Source organism: Rosa chinensis, chromosome 6, assembly GCF_002994745.2.
Source record: "Rosa chinensis cultivar Old Blush chromosome 6, RchiOBHm-V2, whole genome shotgun sequence".
NCBI classification, from domain to species: Eukaryota; Viridiplantae; Streptophyta; class Magnoliopsida; order Rosales; family Rosaceae; genus Rosa; species Rosa chinensis.
The window spans coordinates 12,008,055-12,029,652 of NC_037093.1; the positions used below are offsets into that span (position 1 = coordinate 12,008,055).

At 35.7% G+C, this 21,598-nt stretch overlaps 1 protein-coding gene, 1 long non-coding RNA gene and 1 pseudogene across 2 annotated transcripts; 1 reads left to right on the top strand and 2 right to left on the bottom strand.

Annotated features, from left to right (window-relative positions):
• Positions 1–1,271: 1,271 nt before the first annotated feature.
• LOC121049942 lies at positions 1,272–2,383 on the bottom strand. Its single transcript, XM_040508426.1, has 2 exons — positions 2,147–2,383; positions 1,272–1,666 (listed from the first exon to the last, which is right to left on the bottom strand). The coding sequence occupies exons 1-2, from the start codon at positions 2,154–2,156 to the stop codon at positions 1,272–1,274; spliced, it is 405 nt and encodes a 134-aa protein (XP_040364360.1). The 5' UTR covers positions 2,157–2,383.
• A 3,792-nt stretch (positions 2,384–6,175) lies between these two features.
• LOC112170825 lies at positions 6,176–8,447 on the top strand (annotated as a pseudogene).
• Positions 8,448–17,559: 9,112 nt separating this feature from the next.
• LOC112174807 lies at positions 17,560–20,936 on the bottom strand. The gene is made up of 9 exons (XR_005801156.1): positions 20,745–20,936; positions 20,071–20,294; positions 19,665–19,938; positions 19,271–19,315; positions 18,576–18,592; positions 18,438–18,492; positions 18,265–18,313; positions 17,784–17,872; positions 17,560–17,626 (listed from the first exon to the last, which is right to left on the bottom strand). It is a non-coding gene; the product is annotated as an uncharacterized LOC112174807 (long non-coding RNA).
• Positions 20,937–21,598: the final 662 nt, after the last annotated feature.

Genomic DNA, 21,598 nt, shown 5'->3' on the forward strand with positions numbered 1-21,598 from the left:
AATATTATGTGTCATAACATATGAGAACAATTTCATGAGTGAATGAAAAAAGGAAATCGACTAACCCTCTTAACTTTTTGTTTTTTTTTTTTATCAAATCAACAACTTATATGCTATAACTAGTCTCCTGATCGAGCTCACGACCTCCCACTTACGAAGGCCCTCCCAACTCTTTGATAAATATAGAGCGAAATTACATTGCAAAACGGAAATCTCATCAAAAATGAAATGTTTTAAATCTTTGGTTTTTTTTTTTTTAGCTAATGAATTGTAAATTTAAATCTAATCGTAATTGCTGCAAATCCAACTATATGTATAAAATTCGATGATATATATTCATAATTTCATACAGTCATGACCTTCCCAGGACGTCAATCGATCGTTGCACCACTTTTATCAAATATAACATGCATGTGAAGAACTTATGGTAGATCAAGTAAAAACAGCTTTGTGAAGAACCTACACATTACAACTGAATAGTTGGCATAATCCAAATTGGTAGACGATCAGTCGTCTCCACCATGGTCTTGACATGTGTGGGGTAAGGGTCTAGAAAGCTTTGACTTACGACATTATAAACACCAAAATCATGAGGCGGGAACTCACAACCCGCACGAGAACGATCATGGTTGAAGTATATGCAATTTGGTTGACATGTAGGAAAATTGGAAGCCAAAACTGACACTGAAGAGTTATCTCCGACGAAAAGAGCAACATCACCTAACGACTGTTTCTCAATCCATTCGCACTCGTCCAAATTCAATTCAAAAATTCTAAATTTTCTTGTCACACGTTTGCCAACTTCATAATCAAATTTAATGTACCTCTGAACCATCAAAATTACTCTTTCTTTTGCTTCCACAAGATATCTCTTGACGAAGACCTTTTGTTCAACACCGCAAGCAGCCAATTTCACATCTGAGCTAGACTGAGGAGTCACTTTAAAAGAATAAAGTTCGCTCCCATAATTAACGCCATAGAACTTATCTTCAACTCGAGCAACTTCTTCAATTCCACGGCAGCCATTAATAACTATACTACTAACACTTGTGCCCACTCTTTCATCTATATAAGTCCATGTTTGTCTTTACCAAGTCTAATAAAAGCCAACCGAAGTCTTTCCTCGTATATGACTACTACAATGCAATCGTTTGCATCTGATGCAGGGTCAGCTGAAAGTGTAGCCTTGTGTACATAATATTGACAACGTTCAACCCAATCGTCCCTATTTTTTCGACGAACTCTGACCCACTTTCTCCAACCTGGAGGTGTTAGTGGAGGAAGGCGAATGACCGAATTTTCTTTTCTCTCCTCCCTTTCACCCTAAAGAATGGATTTACTAGAGTTACTCCGAGATTCTTATCCACAACATTCCAATCTGCAAATATTAACCACCCTTTTGAAGATCCACATAACCGCTTATTTGGCACTCGCAATTGCAAATCAAGGATCTTGTTGTCCATTGCGTTATATAATTTCCATAAATCTTCTTCCCCAGTATAAATCAAGAGCATCGGAGGAGGAGCCATCATGGCAAGTTTGCTTTTATTATCCTTTGCCACAGAATACCATGACATACAAACAAGGCTGAATCGCATATAGTCTGTTGTTACCATCAATCTCTCAACCACTGAATCCAAAAGGTTCTTAGGCAAATTTGACCAATCTGAGTAGGAAAAAGAAAGATAGATTAGAAGATGACAATGAAGAACGAGATGTCCCTGTTTTATTTTTGTACCATAATTTTTAGAAAAAAAATAATAATAATAATAAAGTATAGGAACTAAAGAGCTTTTTATGGAAACAGTCCAAGGTCGACACAAGAGTTGGTAACCAAACTGACCGCCAAGTTCGACCTAAAAACAACTCACCAACAAATTAATCAAAAGGCACAACTGAGAAAGAAAATTTACTGACAAATTCGAGTATCAAGATTCTAAACCCTATTATTCACTTGAACAAAATTAAACGGTTCCAACAAGTCATCAAGATGCAAGAATAATATAGGATGCTCTATTTAATTTCTTATGACTAGCTATCTTGATGATGCGGTACTAAGAACTTGCAGATCTGTCAGATTTTGGTTGTAAAAATGAAAGACATAATTAACATATATAGCAACATAAATCTGTGCAAGAATAGGTACCTCGATCCATAATTTCCAATGGATAAGAAGATTTATTGAAAATGCTTAGAGTAGTTTGAGCTTTCTGCAGTTTAATTGACTAGGAGCTATCAGCAGCTTGAGTCAGATCTAACTTTAGCTTATTATCTGGCTTTCTTTGGTTTCCTCTAGCTTCTTCTTGATCCAAAGAGGTCCAAGTAATTGAGAAAAAGAAAGCCTCTCCCCCCATTATTTATACTGTAATACTGTACACAATATCTCTATGAAACGAATTTGTATCCATTGTGAATAAGAATAAGGATTATGATTGTTCTTATATAATTTATCTATTTATTGTTTAACTTTTGGTCATAAAATTTAAGATATTTGCATTCAACCCTAATAAGGCAAATAATTTAATATGAAACAAAAATGGGAATTACCATACCTGCCCTTTTTTTTCCAGTAATTTACCTGAAGTAACAGCAACTTATAAAAAGTAATATATATTTTACAAATATACGTTGTGGCATGTCAAATTGCTAAGATATTTACGTGTAGATCATTTATGTAATTTTTCAATCAAATTAAAAACTGTTAAGGCATGCATTCATAATTGTGATTTATCTGTTATGACTTATGACCATGAATGGTTTATGTTTGACAGATTTGGTTCGTTCATTGATTTGATGTAGTTTGATACCTTAACAATTAGCAATTTGGAAGAAAATTTTCAGAAGTGATCTACTCATGCATATATCTAACGGTTGATTTGATGTAATGTAATCGAAAAGTGGGTCTCCCAAACCGTTGATTAGAAAGTCCTCAACTAGTCATCATTCTAGTGGTCCTCATTAGAAGGGCCACACACACACATACACACACATATGTCTACACACACACATACACACACACACACACACACACACACACACAATATATATATATATATATATATATATATTCCAAATTAAATTTTCACGTAGAAATTTGATAAACCAATAGATCGAGTTAGGGGGCACAGAGTAATATTAAATTTGATATAATTGAATGAAAAGGAGAAAAAGATTTTATCGACTATAGTATGTTAAGATGGTATTAGCAGCAGCCTGCAGCCAATAGCACTCATGCATGCTCTGTTTTGGTTAAATCATGCATTTTTTTGTGCCAATTAAATCACACAATATTTCTTATCTCTCGGATACCTCCTCTGAGAGTCTCTTATCTATTTATTGGTAGGTGGAAAGGGGAGGATTGCATGAATCCTAACTACATATATCAATATGTCGTGAATTATTTGTCTGCTCGACCAAGATTCAGTTTACCCGGCCTAGCCTCTCCACCAGTCCCCCAGCTAGGTAGTTTCATCCGCAATTTCACATATAGCCAGTGTATGCTTTAATCAATATTAATTAATGCATGTCCAGTTTCTAATTTGGTCGATATGATTAGTTTGTCAGTTATATATTTTCAAATATTTGATTCTTCATCGCATGTTTGTTCCTAATTGAAGATGGAAAAACTTTAAACTTTTGTTTATAGTTTGTTGCAGGTAAAGATGTCAACCCAATGCCAGTTTTGCGTCTTTCGATCATCCGAGCGTTCTGAACGAGTTGTGCATTTGAAAGATGGGCACCAGAAGATGGAGTGCGGTGGTGTGGAAGAACTTTCGACTGGAGCAAGAATGGAAATGCCTTGAAGAGCCACTTCAATGGCAAGCACGCCAAGGATTTTGAATTTTGTAACAAGGAGGGATGCCTCACGCCGGTCATTACCGAAGGAACATCCTCCGAACACCGATGTGGAAAGTAGTTGATCGGATCGATAATGTAATATTAGCTAGCTAGCTATATAATTAATAATGCATATTATTTACACTACTGGTTGTTTAATTAGTTTGGTTTAAACTCATAGCTATTTTTATATCTTATAGACTGTGGTACTCCATCGAGCTAGCTAGCTTCCCTTTTCGACATGTACGCATAAGAATATAACTTGAGCTTCCATAAAAGGAAATGTGTGTATTTTTTTTTTCCAATGAAGATATTCATTCTTCTGCCATGTAAAAGGATACAAAGCACAGAATATATCATACATAACTTGTGTATTACCACCAATTAATAGCATCCTTCTGTGTGAAACCACCATTCTCACTTATTGGAAATATATGAGCCTACAACCCCAACTCCCAACTCCTTGAAGCAAATCTCATAAGTTAATGTGGTACGCCATAAGGCAAACCACTAGGAACCCAAATATAGAATGAAGGAATCGCGTAGGCTATTTATATATTTTAGAGAGAAAAATACATGCAAGTTGAAACTACAGAAAGGTAAGGATTATGCTCAATATTTGTGTGGGGATTACAATAAAAGGGAACTGCCAGAACAACCACATTTAAAACTTTGACTATACAAAAGTATTAATGGCAATCAAATTTATGTTTTAATGTTGATTTTTTTTTTTCCTTTGGAATTTTATTTTTTCTTTTCGTATCTAATTGTTTTCTTGCTCTGCAAGACTCTGGAATCTTTGTTAGATTTTGTCTTTATGAGAAAATCGAGAAAATTCTCCCAATACAATTACTCCCGAAAATCTTCCCCCACGACTATTCCTATACTACGTACCTAGCCTTTTTAACTAGCTCGATCCAGGGCCGGCCTTGCCCATGGGCAGTGTTGGCGACAGCCCAGGGCCCAAGATTGATACTCTCTCCCATTTCTCTATACTATAGTTTTCTCTAATAAATTTTTTATTATAAATTACAAAACGGTCAAAACCCTACCCTATGCCCTATGGACTCCCTCACTCCCATTTCTCTATGTCTCTCTGCCACCACCGCACTACCCCCATCTTTTTCTCTTTCTTTGTTATCTTTTTCTTTTTAATTATACTTTATACTATATAAAATCTTTTTCTCTAATAAAATACAAAACCTACCCTATACACTCCTATAATATCTTTTTAATCCCTTTCTCTTTCTTTGTTCTTTTTTTCTTTTTAATAATTTAAGTGTACTTTATATACTCCCAACTCTTTCCACTTAGCCGCAAGCCCGCAACCATTCTTCTTCATCTCTCCAGATTCTCCTCTTCCTCCTCTTTCTTCTTCACTTCATCGTAGTAGCTAGTGAAAAGAATAGTTTCGGCAAAAGTCTCTCTCTCTCAAGTCCCAAATCTTGAAACCCAACAAATTTTTTCTTTAAATTGGTTGCATCGTTTACTCAATATCAGATTTTCAAGTATTATTCTATGCTCCAGTGTTTATCAATTATTATCAAAGTGATTTCTAACAACTTGCTCATTCATCGGTTTTAAATTTTCAATATTAGGTGAAGTTAGATTTGCAAGTCAGTCTCGATCAGAATTGAAAAGCTGTTGTTTGAATCTTGAAACTGCTTTGAGAAGTGGTGAGGGTTTTGCAGGAGATGTTGCCGAATGAGGCATATGAAACAGATAGGCCTTGGACATCCATTTAAATTATGGAGTTTGCATAGAAAATGGATATGTTTCCAAGTGTTATGGTTGCCTACAGGATTTTATTGACTATACCGGTGACGGTAACATCAGCTGAAAGAAGTTTTTTTAAATTAAAATTATTAAAATCAAGTTTTTTGAAATTAAAATCTTATCTGCGGACTACATGACTCAAGATAGGCTAAATGGATTAACTATTTTAACCATTGAAAGAAATATGTTGGCAAATGTTGACTATGAAAAGATAATTGATGATTTTGCTTTAAGAAATGCAAGAAGACATCATTTTAGATGATTTGTAAACTTTTTTATACGAGATTTTGGTTTTATCACTTTATGTTCTCGTTGTATAATGTTTCTCTATGTAATAGCCCCTTAAAAAAAGATTTAGAGTATGACATTTGAAAGAATTATTACATGTCTATTTAGGCTAGTTGGGCACACACACAAAATTTCGCCCTGGGCATCAAAAAGCTCAGGACCGGCCCTGGCTCGATCTTCCACTCCTCACAGCCGCCGGCCTAGCTATCTGTCAATTGAAGCTTTTGATCCAATTCAAGTTCCCAAAAATGCTGGCGGCAAACCTACCACCAAAATGTCCCTGTTTCCCACTGCTCGCTCGGTTCCCATGTCCTCCTCTTCGTCACGTTTCCAAATCACCTGTTCTGCTGCATCATGGTCGGAAAGGAACGAGATCCGTCTGGGGCTGCCCGGCAAAGGCCGCATCGACGGTGACACTCGCAATTTCCTCAACAATTGTGAATTACCTGTTAAGCAAGACAATCCTCGTCAATATGTTGCTCAAATCCCACAGGTGCATATATCGTTCATACAAACTCACTCATTCGATCGATCACTATCATCAATAAACAACTTTCTTATGCAGCTTCTTGTTGCAGTTATTGAAGTGTGTTTTCAAAGACCTACAGACATTGTGCGGAGATTGCTGTCTGGGGATTTAGACCTTGGCATAGTGGGTTTAGATACCGTTTGTGAATTTGGACAGGTATCTATAATAAACTGTAAAACTGACCATCTCAATTCATTATTCCAAATAAAGTTGTAAGGTGTACGTACAACTTTCATAACTGTGAATATACCAAATCAGTTTTTAATTAAAACGGTTTAAATTGATGATATAGCTCATAAAATCAGTGTATAATTGTGTTCATCTTAAATCGATCGTGACCCTCATCTCTCAATAATTAGCTTATACCTTGTCATGTTGTCTGTTTCTTGAAAAAATCCTTCGCTTTACCTATGTGTATTATTCAGAATGAATATGAACAACTCTACATCTCTGTATGACATGCAGTAATTTTTTATACTCTTTCAGGGGAATGAAGATCTTATCATTGTTCATGATGCTCTTGGGTATGGGGAGTGCCGCTCATCCCTTGCAGTGAGTTACTTTTTAATTTACAAATAGCCAACTCGATCTAGTTATCTCACTCATTTTAGCATCAGTCAGTAGCCTTCAACTTGATATCCTTTGCTCTTTCAGATACCAAACTGTGGGATTTTTGAGAATATAAATTCTCTGGACGAGTTAGCACAAATGCCTCAATGGACTAAAGAGAAACCTTTGCGTTTTATTACTGGCTTCACCTATGTAAGCAATTTTGTTCTACTTATTTTTCACTTTTCTCTGTGATACATTCTATTTCAATTTCAATTTCGATCATTAATTTCTTTGCGTGTCATTGCAGTTGGGTCCTAAATTTATGAAAGAAAATGGATTGAACCATGTGAGTTTTTCCACAGCTGATGGAGCACTTGAGGCAGCTCCTGCGGTAAGAATATTATGGTTGCATCAGATAATTCAAGTTTGTTAGGCCTTTAATAATTACTAACATCGAAATACCATACGACTGGATCTCTTATATTCAGATGGGGATAGCTGATGTGATTTTGGACCTTGTGAGTACTGGGAGGACACTAAAAGAAAACAAGGGAGGAATTGTGTTGAGAAGTCAGGTAATTAAGCTTCTGCTGGGTTGTCTTACCAAGCATGTATGTTGCTGGTTCTTATTTTCGAAGATCATTTCTTTCGATCAATATTCTATACAGGCAGTTCTTGTTGCTAGCAAGAGATCCTTGCTCGGAAGGAAAAATTCACTAGACGCGACACGTGAGATTCTCGAAAGGTTGGATGCAAATTGAAAGGCAGAGGGTACATTCATGGTGCGTATTTCATCGTTAATCCAACAATCTATAAATAATTGGACCTTCAGCTAGGGTTCTTTGTTTTCTCACTCATTTATCTCACACAGGTGTTTGCAAATATGAGTGGCAATAGTGCACAAGAAGTGCATGTGTGAGAGAGTCCTTAGCCAGCCATTATTATCTGGTTTGCGGGTGAGCTTTATTTAAGCTTTACCACTCTACCGATCGATGAACCATAAACTCAAATACTCAACCAGTTGGTTATTCAACATGCAGGGCCCGACTGTAAGTCCAGTTTATCGCAAAGGTGATGATGGGAAAGAAACAGTTGATTACTATGCCATTATCATATGTCTACCGGAAGAGGCACCCTACGAGTCTGTAAAACAACTGAGATCGGTGAGCAATATATGATATGTTTTATTTTATTTATAATATGTAGATAATTCCATGTTTCATCAAAGACTATTGCGTTCTTGGATACTACGTAGGGTTTAATTTCCATGCAATAATTTTGTGCAGATTGGAGGCAGTGGGGTTATAGTTATCCCTTCTTCGACTTACATTTTTGATGAAGAAACTCCTCCAAGATGGCCTGAACTTCTCTCAAACCTTGGTCTCTAGTTCTGTGTGGTATATGTATGCCTTGTAGCTATTCCAATGCTAGAGTTTGTCAAGTCCATCTTAATTTGTCGAATCCAAACTGGCCCTAAATGGTTAAAAGTGGCAACGGATGAGGATTTATTTTAATAGAAATACTTATAATATATTTGAAGTGAAACTTGAATAAACTTTTGTTTTATTTTTTGAATAGGAATTTTTTGGTTACCAAGTTACTCTAAATAATCTCTTCTACCTATTCGTTCTATTTTGACTGACTGGCATGGAATTCGGTTAAATTGGCTTTATGATCAAAATCTTCCCAAGATTACCCTAGTTTCTTGTAAGTTGGAATTGTGAATGGTTGTGAACATGACTTGCCCTCCTAGCTTCTTGAAAAATCTGTTTTCAAATACATCTTGTCTTTTGTTAACTGTGCTGAAATGTTGGAATGTTTTATTCGTTAACATTCAAAACTTTTTATGAGACATCAGCTCTTCCGTAGCGGTCTGAAATGGGTGACAAAGCACCCACACAACCCCAAAAAGGACCACTAAAATCGGAAACCCTCCACCCGTCTCTCATTAGATCTTTTATTGAAAAAAGAAGAAGAATACAGAGATTGGGGAATGGGGGGTTACCATTCAAAGCCTAAATACGGTACTCGACGAAAATCTATATAACTCAATCTATGCATGAAACTTCTCACTATATGTGCAAGCTACGTATCATCAACATGATAGGAAATGACAAACTTTTGATATATTCCATGAAAAGGATAGGGTGAGAATGAAGTACATTTGCTCTTGCCAATATTAAGATAATTATGAAATATGACCCATAGATTGGCATGGACAAGCTCTTCCCTCCCTAGTTAAATTCATAAAACCAAAATGATGAAATGTTGGAGGAAAAAACTTTAAAAAAAGAATGTTAACCTAGGTTGTGTTATGATTATCTGAAGCTATGAAATTCACAAAATCACTCCGCATTTTAAGAAAGTTCATCTTAGTGATACAAAATGAATATTTTTGAGTTACTCTTATTCTCGATCATTATTATATGAGTTTATGTCATTATATATCTTCACACTGGTCACTTAATGCAATTCCAAACATTTAAGTCCAAATTATAGCTAAGATATATAGGATAAAACTAGTCTGATAATGTAATATTTATGAAATATGAAAGGGGTGTATTCAATTTGTGCTTTTCAAAATCTTCACCATACATTTTCTCCATCTTTTACTTACCCGACTCCTGTTACGTCCTTCACATATATGTCATATCTCACATTCTCATACAAGTGCTTCAATTAGTTGATACTTTTCACCACATAACATTAATAATAATAAGCAAGCTTCGATCTTCGAGTAGGAAAGCGATAGGGTCCAAAAATGATGTCGGTTTGCACATAAATCGAATATGAACACAATAAGTTTCAAATGGTAAACATAAGTTTCAAATGGTACGGTTGTAGTTTTCGAAACTGACTCTTTGAGTTAGGAATGTAGTCAATAATTGATCATTTTCAAAAATAATGTAAATAACTTTTTTTTTTGCCATTCAACAATGACCAATGATAAGTAGTAAGTCATCTCTTCTTGCCATGAACTCCAAGTTGGGTTGGTATATATGGGTTTGATGGTTAATATATGAGATGCTCATGCATAGACAAGCCATATGGATACGCCATTGAAGAGGGGAAGAAGGATTGTGATGGTCTCATATTCACAACTGTTAATTTGATTAATTAACTCGGATTTTCTATATTTGTATATGTTGTTGTGTGATTGTCAATTATATGTCATCTTCCCCTTAAGAAAATCCGAAACTAGCTTTGAACTTCAATTTTTGACCAAACTCAGAAGAAATATTAAGGTTATTATTTATAGACTCCTAAATCCTAATATGAACCAGTCCACCTAGTTAAGGACAGAATTGGAGATTGCAATCTTCCGAACCCTACTTTTTATAATGGCGAAGATAAGATCGAAGAGCAATAACCTACGTCCATGATGCATGAAAATGGCCCAAATAGATAGATACGTCGCTTAGCTAATAACAATGAAAAACTTTCATACGTAGAATTAGTACAGGGGATAATTGTTTTCTGAAAGGAATCCCTGTAATATAAGAAATCGATCAATACTTGGAATGAAAGCATTTCAAAATCTATAGCCCCACAGTTAATATAATTACAAGGATGGGTATATATCATATATGAAATGGATTACTTGGTGTTGTAACATGAACATGAGACTATCATTATTTGTTTTGTATGTACTCTATCTTCTAATAATGGACTTCACAATTATTCATAAAGTATCTGGGGGCATCCCGTCAGTTGGGATACCAACATTTTTGTCGTAGTTAGACTCATTTTGCTTGTAGAAAGCGCAACTATATATGCATTTCTATAACCATGCGGCACCCTGATGCCAAATATATATAGGACCATACTACAATGCATGGTATTATGTTATGGGTTCATTATTTGAGTTGTTGGGAAGCAACTAAAATTAATCGTTGATAATTGAGTGAATAAACAACTAGAGGTCTACATTAAGAAAACGAAGAGGAAATGAGTGAATTCTTACGCAAGGTTAATAAATCAACTAGTATAGTCCATTTAAAATGGGAAACTTTATTATTTTACATAAAATTTCATGAAAATGATATACTGTGCTTAAAAACAAAACTAAATTGCAGCTTCAGTTGTCGTAACCCTTGGGGCCTTCAATTTGTTTTTGCATGAAAAATTTATTGAAATAACATCTACTCATCTGATTGAAATGAAAACGTACACATAATAGAAAATAAACAACCTAAAACGAACTAAAAAAGAAAAATTAGGTAAAGAAGACGAACCCTAGATGAGACATTTGTAAATCCTCTAACCCCAAATACTCAAAACGCTAAGTAAGAAATGAGGGTGACAATGCATCTTTCATGTTCGATCAGCCGAACAACAAAAAGCCATGGCTAATTGAGGATCACTGATCTAGCTAGCATAGCATGTTCCAATGGTGAGGTGTGACCTGTTGGTAAGTTATAGTTCTAACAATATAAAGGATGGAGTGGGCTAAAGAGAAGGACAAAAATAAAAAAAAGTTCCAATGGTAGCCGCCGTTGAGCGTTGCCACCTAAACAAAATGCTACCTTTTGAGTTTTGAAGAGAACATGGCGATGGCAGAAGAGAAGGCTTTAAGAAACAATTATATATGCCATCCTGCGAATACCATACAAAGCAATGGCTGTTAGATTTTTGGACCAGTCTGATAGTGCTAGGCTAGATACTGTTTGTAGTGCTTTGGGACATCTTTTTAGCTTATAAAAATAACTTAATTAGTTTTGTGTTATGCATCATGATTAACATTCATGGGACTGCCAAATTAAACCATGTTTTACCAACTTTACCCCACCACATGCATCTTCCATCACATGCCATACACAGGTGGATTCATCTGTAACACCTCTAATAAAAATCAGAAAGAGAAATCTTATTCAAACTTCCATGATTCAATGTATGGACATATGATATCCCCATTGTTTAAAATAAGTATATAGAGGCTAGCTTAGCCAAATGTCTTAATATTTACTTAACTTTTGTTTATTGTATGAGTGTGTTATCTATAGTCTATAAGTAAGCGAAATGAACTTATAACTAAAGGCGAATTTAGTTGAGAAACGTTAAAAAACTACTTAGATTTTGTAATTTCATAAATTATTATGAGATTTTTGTGTGAGCCGGTTAATTGATAGCCGGAATCACACTAAACTCTCACAACCTCCGGCCATTGCACACCACTTTTGCTGCTTAGCACCAAACCCTAAGGAGGCAAATGTAGTCATGTAGAGTAACGTTAGACAATAATCGATTAAGGAGTATGTAATGCTTTTAGTTATTGCAGTTATTAAGTTTAGCAAATCATAATACCAAGAACCTTAAAATTTCTAAAAATAACTAAAAAGAAAATTTAAATATTTTATACAAAAAGTTCCATGACTCGTCCAAAGTCAACATCACCTTCTCTGGTCTGATTTACAAAATTACCCATCACACTTACAAACCAACGCGCAAAGCCGCGGAAAGGAAGAGAGACCCTGTTTGGTAATTTCGTACGGGACGGAAACGGAAACGTGCTGTAAATTTGTCGCGTGGTTAGATGTGGGTCTGTCTGTTGGGTCAGCTTTGTCCGTATACGGTTTTTAAGTTATAACCGAACAGAAGCTCCCCGGTGGGACCCATCCCACGTTGATGACGTGGCGGCCTGAGATTCTTTCCCGGGTTTTTTTTATTCAGTTGGTTTTTTTGTTTTTTTTTTAATAATGTGCGGCAAAAGTTGGAAACGTTATTTGTCAGAAGTAGCTGTCGTGGGCCCCGCATTCTCAACTTCGTCGAGGACCTGACTCAAAAATCGTAGCCGAGGATTTGGGTTTTGGCGCCTTCTGAAGCCCCTTAGTACGAATCTAAGACCATGTTTGACTGTGTACCTCGAGAAAAATAAAGATACTTTTATGTTATAAAATAAGGAATTTTTGTAAAAGAAGGGCAAAATTACGGCGAATATGGGCTAACTAACTGGCTAAGTATCTAGGCATTCATAATATTGTTTTTTTGGAAAGATCTAATTGACTCTTCTCTATTATAGTCATTCGTATGCAGAAGAAATTAGCTGGTTGGAAGGGAGGTAAGCTTACCTTCCTTAAAATAAATATTTCTCGATTACTTAATCATGTCATTTCTTGTTTCAAATGTTTTTCTAGGCCTCTTGACTGAATACTGAATGCTGAATTTTTGTTCTGGGGGCTCTTTTACCAGCCATCCTCCAATTGCTTGGAATTAGGTATGTACTCTTGGAGAATAGAGTGGTCTAACTAAGCTGGCATGGAAAGTTCTCACTTAACCAACCAACTATTGGGTTCGTACTATCAAACAAAAGTATCTTAGGTGTAAGAGCTTTTTCTTAACTAAATTGAAAGCTCACCAGTCTCTTGCTTGTAAAAATATTCTGGATGCTCGCTCTCTTTTACAACAAGTTATGCGTTGGATAGTTGATAATGGTCAACAATTATGGAGCTTTAATTAGTGCTATCTTTGATGTGTCATTCTCTCCATCTCTAGCGAGCTTGTAATCATTTGATTTTCCGTTCTAGATTTCCACTTCTTACTGAAGTTACTCATGGTGCGTCCAGTCTTTTCGTATGTACTCTCAAGCTAATCCATCTATTCCTAGTCCTCGATCTGCAGGTTATGCTTCATTTGAATGGTGTCCCCATCCCCTTTGGTCCTTGAAGCTAAATTTTGTTGGTTCTATCCACCTCATGCATAAGGCAGATGCTAGTTTTGTTGTTCGCACTGCCACAAAACTAGGCAATAGATACCATTGATTCCCCACGTTTGAGCTAATGGTGACTGAGCCTTTGATTCTTTGACTATTAGAACATGACCATAGGCCAGCGATAGATTGCAAACGGTTCTGTTAACTGTTGTGATCCACGATAGCAAGCATTGGTGACAAACAGTTGCATCTGTCACCGATGATATTGTTTATTAATAAACTAAACAATAAAATAATAATATAGCTAGCTGATCGCTTTTCATCCCACTAATTTAGTGCTATATTAGTGGGTTGGCTCTCTGTATTCAATCGTATTCTGATGACCCTAATTATACTCATGAGCTCACTCATTTTGTTTACAACAATGGAATAAAGTTTGATGAGAATCTCATGTCTGGGAATGAAGAAGTGTGGGTGCATTATATTCCATTCGTGACAGTAAAAAAGAGGTTGAGTGAAAGTGGGATATCGTCACCTGATATGTTTCGAGTTATGTTTCGTCTTCAAGAAAATTTTATTGATACAGAAGATATGCATTTTGGGGCAAGCTGGGGAGTCCACCTGATCGAAGATTTGGAAGGAGAAGGCCGATGATAGTTCAGCTAACTTCCAGTAGGTTCATTATCTTTTTCTTTTTGTGTGTTTTGAGGCTTCTTTTATAGCCTACTATATATCGTTCTCAAAATCAAAATCATATTTGAATCAGAAACGCATTCTGTTGTCCAAGTATATGCTGATTCTGCTGCCACTGAGGATGACATTCACACACCCAAGTTACAGAACACTTACCTCGGAAGAACTACTCCTTTAAAAGCATGATGCTCGATCATCATAACACAATGTGAAGGTAGTTATTCCCTGTCTTTGAGATAATGGCACATGCATATGGTGTGTATATATCATATATTGTTTCTACTTCTGAACTTGCCTTGTGTAGTAGAACAGAACTAGTCTGGTTGAACACTAAAACATTTATGAATTTCCTCGACTTACTTCGTTCAGGAGTGTTCAATTTAGAGGAAATGATCGAGTGAGTCTTTGGAATCAAACCTCTAGAGCATGATCAATGGAGTTGATAAGACCAACACCTAGGGTATCTATGTCTGAATTCCTTGTTTGTTCCAGAGCAGTAAAGACGCACACATTGATCAATATTTCAGAAATAAAAGGACAGGTACACAAAAAGCCTTACACTTGAACTGATCTTTTGGTTGAAATCACGTTTTAGCTTGGCTTAATTTAGATCTGCTAGTAACATCCAATAAGTGGGCTGCTTATAAATTGCTCGAGATTGTATTTGGTAATTGGACCTAGTCTGCACTCATGTTTGTAGCCTTTGATTTTTGATGGTTTCTTTTTTTGTAGGGAAAAATCCTTATGCAAAGTTGCGAAGGAACTCGATGCTCCAGATATGGCTGATACAATAGGTAATTGCTTTTTTTGGGTGAATTAGTTATTAGTTAGCTAGTTGCTAATAATGGATTTTATTAACAATGGAACTTTTGTGTGTATTCAGAGCAAGTGGATTATGTACTTCATTAGTAAGCAAGGTTGGACATACCCATGGATTTCATTCAGTTTTTCCTAAGAAGAAGGCAATACATGCCTGTTGCAAGTTTGAGTCATCCTTGATAAAAAGGTTCAAGGGTGTAGAAGAGTTGAGGAAAACAACATTTGGACCTCTTAAAAATGTCTGCCCAGATTGAGGAGGACATTGATGCAGAAGAGTTGCAGGCGGGTGGAAGCATTTCACCAAGAGCTTATATTGGAACAACATGGTGATCGATCAACATATATAAAATGCTGAGGTGAACTATATATTCCATTTGAATCAACAATTAGAGATGGTTTATGAGTTGCTATCATCTGATTAATTAAGGGCCCAGCAACTGTGGGATGATATGCTCAACTTGAGGAAGGAATTTTTCTGTTCAACTGTGGTACAGATTTCTGCTTCCATTGGAGCTTTTAGAGGAGACAGTCTCGTTTGACTACTTTTAAACTTCTTTCTTTGTTTATTTTGTAGAGAGACTGATCTAATCAGTGGGATGCCAAACTGATCGAGATTTAATTAGTTTAGGACAGGGATCTACTCTACACTCATATTTGCAACTCTTGATATTTGACAAGATGAAAATCAGCAATGTTGTCCTCTTAATGCAAGCTAAGATGAATCTAGAGATCTGGTGATCATGTTGGCAGGTTGGGCAATACTGTTGCTCATTGTCTAGCAGCTCATGCTTGTGGTTTGCAGCAGGACTGCTTTTATTTCTCTACTCCGTCTTTTCTTCTAGCTGCAGTAGCAGCTGAACTTTGCATTGTGTAATTATTTTCCTATTTCAATAAAGGGCTGACTTATTTATCGCAAAAAAAAAAAAAAAGAATCACTGAGTTTAGGTAACTTCTTTTTCTATAAGCGACTGCTGCAGACAATCTTTGCAATGTGTATTAAGGTTGGTCTTATGGGATTTGAACTTTTAAAGGTGCTGTCTCCTAATTAGACTAGCAGGCAGCCCGCGCTTTGCTGCGGGTGAGTGAAGACCCATTTCGCTACCATTTCCTTTATATATGCAGCTTCTTCTTCCTCTTCTTGTTCCACTACTGGGTTCTTGAGATGAACTTTTCTTTTTTCAAACATTAAAATGGGTTTTCGTTTCCAATTCCTATGAAATTGAAACTGCCTTAGAATTTGAAAGGGTACACGGAGAGCTAGTAAATACTTAATCAAACACAAATGAAAAATTGAAGATGTGTCATTTTGCATCCACTCATTTATAGAGAGCAATTTAGTATGAATTTGATATTTAACACGTTTGAACAAAAAGCTATCAAATAATTAGTAAATAGATAGATCAAATTCATCTCTTGAAATTTTTACAACAGTTAAGGTAGGCTACTCAACTGCTTATTAATTTGAAGATGAATAAATAGCTTCTTTGAGAGGCCAAGTACTCTTCTTTTTGTTAGTATTCAACAGATCAATTTCATTCTCATAATCCTACACCGGAAAATTTGTAAAAGTTGATGCTCCCCGCTACTTGAGTGCTGCCAACTCATATGCTTTTGCTGTGGATTCTTCTTCGTCATGAGCCCCTGCATATACATTTTGTGTTAGATGATTGAAGATATGTTTATCTGACAATTAAGTGGTTTTGAGCAGTCTAGCTAGTAATTAAGTACTTACCTGTTTTCCCTTCTTCCTTTGTGTTGGGTTCCAAGACCCTTTGTTCCATAAATGAGCTTCATATCTCCCCATCCATCTATGCCTGCATATAATTTTTTAATGTTAGGCTCTTCAACATTTAAATTTACCTGAAAACAAAAAAAAAAAGGGAATTTCATACATCAAATTCAATAACCAACTTTCAAGCTACTCTTAAGAAATTCAGGCCAAGACTACAAATTAGAATCAAATTGACCCAAGATTATACTATTTCCCACAATCAATTGTCAGGGACACAAATCATATATTAAATAAAAATATCTCTCCAACTCCTTGCACATAACTTTCCTGACCTATTTCAAAAAAAAAAAAAAAAAACTTTCTGACCTGATTTCTCTAGTTTTCACAACAAATTGAAATTGTCTTGAACCAATCAGAAACAAAAAAGCACCAAAGAAAACAACGAAGTTCAACAAAATGACCTTCTTCCTATGGTCTCGGGTGACCAGTTTCACCTCCTCAGAAAATCGTAAAGTACAATGAAGATCTTTGCCAAATCCTCTTCTCTCACCCATTAGCATGAGAATAAATGATCTCATGTGCTAAATGTGCCTGAAATCACAAACCATAGAATTTGAGATTTAGTCTGACCTAAGACCTCGTAAATGTAAGAGAATTGAGTTTTAAAACTGTTTTACTTACCGAGATAAAACCATGCCTCAGAGTCAGGTACTCATAGTAACTGCCTGAAAAACTATCTGAAGAAGCACACCTGATAAGAAAAGAAGAATACCCTTAAACCTTGTTGTCATAGCTTTTACATACTGGATGCATTACTGAGTTAATTATTTGTAAAATCCAACAATTGTAAGTACAAATTCCTATTAACAATGCAATAATGCTCAACTTCAAAGTAGTGCTTTACGTACAATGCAAAGGAAAACTGATGACTGGCTCCAGAAGTTCAAATGACTCTTTCCGAATGATGTATCCCTTGCATACCTAAACCTTTCTGAATCTGCAATGCAAACACTTTATAAGGTATAATCCAAGAAGTTCTAGCGACTAAGAAAGCTAAAAATTTGTCAACCGGTATCTGAGATGACATTATAGATTGCAAAAAGGAAAAAAAGTATAGGCCACAAAAGCTTAATTTGTAGGAACACTTGATATGTAAAGAAAGTCAGCCTGCAGACTAACTAATTGATTTGCATAGTTAAATGAATCATCATGTTGAAGAAATGGATGCATTTAGCTTTTAAGTGAAGAGATTGAACCAATTTACCATTACTAAACTGGTATGCAACTATTTTTGTCTCTTTCTCCCAATACTTCCATATTCTCAATAGTAGTCTAGAAAAACAAAAACAATGAATTGTTGAGAGAGAGAGAGAGAGAGAGAGAGAGTACCTTGTGCCTCCCAAAGCTGAGGTTGTGATGCAGTAGAGCACATGAAAAACTGCAAGCACAAAGATAAATACATGGAGGTGGTGAATCCCATATGCAGATAAAAGGCAACTTTATATATGAATTCAGAGTTGGAGCTTTGAAAATGTCCCATAAGAAGGTCCATAGAAAATTACCTTTTGATCCACACAATAAGCCAGAGAGTTCGCATATCTCTCTTGAAATAGTTGCCTAATGTCAGACAACGTACGTACGTACTGGTAAATCAGAAAATCTAGCTACAGCAACCATCAGTAATGCAACAGCTGCCTTACATTTCTCAGGGCATTCCCTGCAATGACAATAATGGAGCAAATTAAACATTATAATGAGTTAATCAGTCCTCTGATAAGAGACTTTGAGGCATTCCCGGCAATGACAATACGCGATATCGGCCTGAATAAGAATTGACCATGACTTGTAAACTTAATCACTTAATAGGTCATCACATTGCTAAAAAGGTATAAGATATTCATCAATTTCATATTATTTGGTAGTCGAAAAATCAACGAAGGGAAATGTACACAGATTTGGGACATACAAATAGTTTGTAGACTGTTAATCTCCCATCTAGAGAAAGAAAAATTACTAATTTTTTGAATTTTGCATCTGCAGTTCACCAAACAAATTTCTTACAGCATCATCAAATGCATATTTCATGCTTTCCATATGACAAATTCGTAAGACTTGATTCAAAGGCACATTTCTACCTTTCAGAAAAAGAATGTGATGGATGGTCAATTACATTATAATGTCATAATTGAAAGGTATAAATCATATTTCGTTTACTGTCATCTTAGCAGCAGTTACTTTTGTTCATAAAAAGACAGGATTCTTCAAAGCTAAAATAGTACTACAGCATCTTAAATTCTCAAAGTCTTTGAAAGACCAATCACAAATAAACTTGTACCTCACACATCACATCACATAAACAGATCGCAAAAACAACATTAGGAATTAGAAATCCAACCTGTTTTGGCTGAGATTCTGCTGCAAAACTCATCTCTTCTCATCCCTAAAAATAAAAAATAAATATGAAAACCTTTCAATGACCTATACAAATCAATAAAATCTTAATCAAAATCAAAACCAATTCCCTACTTTATATCCCAATAATCCTAAACCAAAGAATCCAATTCTTCACCTAACATAATTTCTCAAAATCAATTCCAGATCCCACTCAAATCCAACTCCGAACCTCCAGAACAAAGAACCATGCAGGAATGAAAAGAAACAGAAATCAAAAGGAAGAAAATAAAACAATACCTTTTCCAACTGATAGATATACTTCTTGATAGCTAACCAATCAATTATTCTCACATCATACATCATAGAATTGACAGGATTCAATGTGAAAATCATACCTTGGAATTTCGATCAGAGCGTATCTAATTGCTGAAGGCTCTCCCTCTTCATCTTCTTTTCCTTTCTCTCCTCTGCATCTTTGTTCCTCCCGTCGGCAGAACCCAGATCAAAACCTCCTCAATATCTCCGTCTCCTCTCGTTTCCTCTTACCCTTCTTCCCTCTTCTGCAGTATTGAGAGTTCAGATTTGAGAGAGAGTGCTTCAGTAGCTGGCACATGAAGTGGACAGTTGGAGGGACAATTCCGACCAAGCTATTTTCTGGGTCTGCAACTACTGTTGAAATGTAGTAAATGAATTTAGTTAATTTTTAACTTCCTAGAAAAACAATGTATATTATAGTAATCAAAATGCTTCCATATAAAACAAACATGAACAATTTGAGTTTTACCTCCCAGTGATGCATACCTTTTGCTTTCTGGGTTTTTAGGTTTTAAATGGAAACCAGTGGCCTAGGCTCTGCATAGAGTCCCAGCGCTGCCTCACCTTCTGCATAACCATCTACTGTATTGCTTTTGTAATGTCAAAGATTAAAATCTCAGACCTCATCTATAGGCGATGGAAGAGAAAACACTTGGTTTCCGAACATGGCTTCTCAGGTATAGATATCTCCATATCAAAATGAAATGGGGCTGCAAGTAAACCAAGTAAAGGAAATCAATAAATTTGCCACATAAGAATTACAATCATATTACAATCATATCAGTCAGTTACATTCCAAACTACAGATACCATCATTTCTCTGATCACATATATACTCACCATAATGGCTGCAAATCATGCATAAAAACTGAGTCAATTTCTAAGTTATTAGCATCATTATTGCCTTGACTTCAAACTAAAAGTGAAACAATTACGTCAACTGGAAAGACAATAGGAAAATCAACAACCATATACTGGTAACCCCAAAATCATATGGCTAAAGCTTATCCCAATCTCCAGTTTCTCTTTCTAAAGTACTAACACGAACAAAACAAAAGGCGCAAGAAATAAATATAAAACAAAATGCTTCACCCTTGATTTTAAACTCTAGAGCTTTGGACAAAAGGTGCTAGAAAAAAATATAAAACAAAATGCCTCACCCTTGATCTTAAATTCTAGAGCTTTGACACTTTAGCTGCTGGTGTGTTTTAAACGTGCACAAACGGAGTTCTTCAGTGAATAAAGAAACTCTGGTTTGCAACTGGACTGGAATGTGACTGGACTGGAATGCGAAATAAATATGCAAACCAAATGAATTTTCACAAAGAAACTCCGGTCTTTTGTGGACTGGAATGCCTCACACTTCACAAAGAAACTCTGGTTTGCGACTGGATTAGAATGTGAAATAAAGCAGAAGTAAACAGGGTGGGTACCATTAGCAATTTAGCATATCGGTAGTAGTTGAGCAAATTTATTAAGAAATTCAATACTGGTATGCAAAATTCCATTAGATCACCTTTCTCACACACAGCCTTTAAAGCATATTCACTCCTTCATAAATTGATACATCTATCACATTGTCACACACAAAATCTTGCACTTTTTGGAATTACTTTTTTCTTTGTCAAATCCCAAATCCCGTTCTTTCCAGAAAAGAAAAAACCCACATGTTTATATAAATATTACAAAATCAATCAAATTGATATGACAAAACACCAAATATCTCATGCTTCATGGTTCAATCAGGTGGCCTTTTCAAGTCGAACTGTCAAATTTGTAATCAAAATTAGTTGCGAACAATTTTCTGACTTGATGCATGGAGACAAAGAGGGAAGAAATTCAACCACCAACTTCAGAAAGCGTCTAATTATTACCACCTAACTCCTCCACCTCCTAATTTAAGAATTAAGACATTATTAAGTCACTGTTCACAATTATGTCTGATTATGGAACCAAGATTATTTTCCCCTTCTAAGTTTATCCAACCCAGATTATTTTCCCCCTTCTAAGTTTA